Source organism: Capsaspora owczarzaki, assembly GCF_000151315.2.
Source record: "Capsaspora owczarzaki ATCC 30864 unplaced genomic scaffold supercont2.7, whole genome shotgun sequence".
Taxonomy (NCBI): Eukaryota; class Filasterea; order Ministeriida; family Capsasporidae; genus Capsaspora; species Capsaspora owczarzaki.
This window is the reverse complement of record NW_011887298.1, coordinates 754229-757264: the sequence shown is the minus strand read 5'-3', so window position 1 is coordinate 757264 and position 3036 is coordinate 754229. Positions and strand designations below refer to the sequence as shown.

General features: G+C 53.0%; 1 protein-coding gene across 1 annotated transcript; it reads right to left on the bottom strand.

Annotated features, from left to right (window-relative positions):
* Nucleotides 1-21: 21 nt before the first annotated feature.
* Nucleotides 22-1822, bottom strand: CAOG_04726 (hypothetical protein; the record flags this gene model as incomplete). The annotated part of the gene is made up of 3 exons (XM_004347423.1): nucleotides 22-37; nucleotides 90-984; nucleotides 1174-1822. The coding sequence occupies 3 exons, from the start codon at nucleotides 1820-1822 to the stop codon at nucleotides 22-24; spliced, it is 1560 nt and encodes a 519-aa protein (XP_004347473.1).
* Between the last annotated feature and the right edge of the window lie 1214 nt (nucleotides 1823-3036).

Sequence of the window (3036 nt, the reverse complement as noted above, 5' to 3'; positions counted from 1 at the left end):
TGAACGGGGTGACGTCCACCGTCACTCCGTTGTGAGCCTGCGGGCTAACCGCGTGGAGTCGATCGGGATGCGCGTAGTGGTACGCATACTTGCCAAGGTCGACGACGAGTTGCCGGCCAAACTCGGTGAGCACGAACGACAGCTCATCAGCATGCTTGTGAGTGCACGAGTGAAACCAAGCGACCATGAATAAATGACTGCGAGTCGAAAGCTGCTTGACAATCGCCGCCCCGCCCTTGTTCATGATTGCGGGCGCGAGTCCGTCCTCATGCTCGTACTGGGCACGATGCGCAAACTCTTCTGCAGACGTATCGCCAACCAGCGGCATGGACTGCTCGTCGTCGGTTGTGAGCATCCACACAAGAGCTCGCCGCATCTTTTGCAGGATGTCCGCGCCAAGACTCGTATGGCCAAGCACGTTCGCCTCGTCGGCCACAGTTAGCAGGTTGATCATAGCACTTTGATACGAGACAGAGTGCTCCAGGTGCATGCCAGACGCAACGTCAATGGAAGCGCCAGCGTTGGCTCCGAAGCGATAGATGGCAAGATCGCCCCAGGCTGTGGTGTTGGGATGGAGCCACGGCAAGTCGCGCGAGATGAAGAACAGAGACATGTCGCTGAATAGCCCATGATTGTACCAGGCGTAGGTGTCGTTCGCAGCGAGATAGTAGGCATGCTCGAGCTGGCAAGCAGCGAGTGCGGCGAATTCGGTCTCGGACAGGTAATCGGGTCCTGCATGCGCGCCAAGACGCAGGAGGTTAATAAGTTGTGTTGCCCTTGAGCTGACCGCCATGTCGTACCACAGGTAGGCCTTGATCGGGAACTGCGGGTCTCCCTCCTTGCCTTTGGGAATGGAAGCAAACCGTTCTGGTCTGGTCGCGCCAAACTTTTCGCACCAGTCGAGGGCAAACACCTTGGCGAAGCGGACTAGCTCTGGCCTGTCTGGGTGGCTCTTGTACTCGAACAGAGGCAGTCCGACCAATTCTACAAGACGGCAACACAAATGAGAAAGGTATTCGCGAGTGCTTTCGAAGACTCTGGTCATCTTTTGCTCTTGTTTTGGCTCAAAAAAAGAAGACGTTATTTTGGCTTCGTTTGTGTACATGTGTGTGTTTTGTGTGTGTGTGTGTGTGTGTGTGTGTGTGTGTGTGTGTGTGTGTGTGTGTGTGTTACCTTTCCACGAATGAAACCACATCTGCCAGGTGCGATCCTTGAAGGGATTCATGTGCCAATCGATTGGAGTGGTGATGTCAACTTCCCGTCGATCGATTGTGAGCCGAAATTTGCCCTGCTCCAGAAAAGTGTTGAAAAGCGAAGTCGTGGTCTCGGACTGCTGAGAAAAGCCGAAGAGTACCGGATAGAATCGAGGACTCTCCAGCAGGCATTGGACTGCCTGTGGAACTGTCTCGAGCTCGGAGGCGTTGAAAGCTGGCGATCCAATACAAACACGGTCGGCTGGCTGTGGACTTGCACCAACCTCGATCATGGGGTCTTGTTGCGCCGCCTCCTCCTCGACCTCGAGCTCGTCGTCTTGATCATTCACCACCACTGAGCTTTTCGCCGCCTGAGCGGTAGGATCGATGACCTGGAGCAGATCCCGTGTGGGTTGTGAGACCGGCATTGGCTGCATGGCGACCGGCTCGGAAAACTCGGGCTGGATGGTGGCTTGAGTAGTAGCGACTTCAGGCTCCCACAGTGCCTCTGTGACTTTGACAGCATCGTTCTGGTGGCCGTTGAAGCCTTGAAGCAGCGCCACATAGATGAAGATTACTGCGACCACCAAGGCAGCTAGAACCGTCCCTCGGCGTCTGCGTGTTGTCATTTTATCTGATCCATGCAATCGCAACCAGGCCCAAGCAAAAGTCACAGAGCAAAAATCAAAGCAGCGACGTCGTGAGCCTACAGACGAGCGGACACAAAGGGCGTGATGGAAGCAAATTGAGGCTCAGATCGAGCAACTGCTCTTCGTCTGCGTTTGCTGTAGCATCCTGTGTTCCTCTTATCGATGGGAGCGTTAATCAAAGCTGCTCAAGACGCACAACGAAGGACGACGACGAAGCCCCAAGCCCCACAGATCGGTTTGACAAGTTGAAGTGGCGGCCATTGCAGCACCACGCTCCAAGCACGTTTCACAGGCACGTTTCTCCCACGCCCCATGCACGCGACATGATGGATGCCAGAAGGCATCGGCGTGAGACGTCTTTACGCGGCCCTTCAGCGCTGGCGAAGGAGCCAGCTGCAGTTGACGCCAAACTCATCAACGTCCATCACAGCAGCAGCAGCAGCACCAGCAGCACCAGCAGCAGCAAGCTCCAGAGACGACAAAGAACTGCAGACATGAGATGTCATATGCATCGCTGCACTCGAGCTTTGGAAAGTGGGTGGCGGGAGTGAAGCTCGGACTTACAGCACAGAAAAAACCAAGTGGAAGGAACCATGCACTGAGCTCGTGTTTTGGTTTGGGTCGAGAGAACCTGGTTTGGGTCGAGAGAACCTTTCGATCTTTCCTCCTGAAGAATTCTACACTAGATAATACGTCAAGCGCGTGGCGGAGGGGAGGAGGAAGAAAAAAGAGAGAGAGAAAGAGAAACGGGCAACCCAAAAAAAAAAAAAAAAAAAAAAAAAAAAAAAAAAAAAAAAAAAAAAAAAAAAAAAAAAAGAAGAAAAAGAAGAAGAAGAAGAAGAAAAAAAAAAAAGAAGAGTGTCCCTGACAACGCCTAAAGGCGACAAAAAACTCCCTCCGGTGCAATAAATTCCTGCCCCCTGCCCGAGAGAGAGAGAGAGAGAGAGAGAGAGAGAGAGAGAGAGAGAGAGAGAGAGAGAGAGAGAGAGAGAGAGAGAGAGAGAGAGAGAGAGAGAGAGAGAGAGAGAGAGAGAGAGAGAGAGAGAGAGAGAGAGAGAGGCAAAGAACGGTCTTCCCTATGCTGTCTTTGTGAAGCTGGATGAACTGTGCCTAACGTTTACACCCTCACCACGATTTCCGTGCGAGTGTGTGGCAGCAAAACAAGGCTGGTTGTGGGAGTGTCCTTCTTTTGT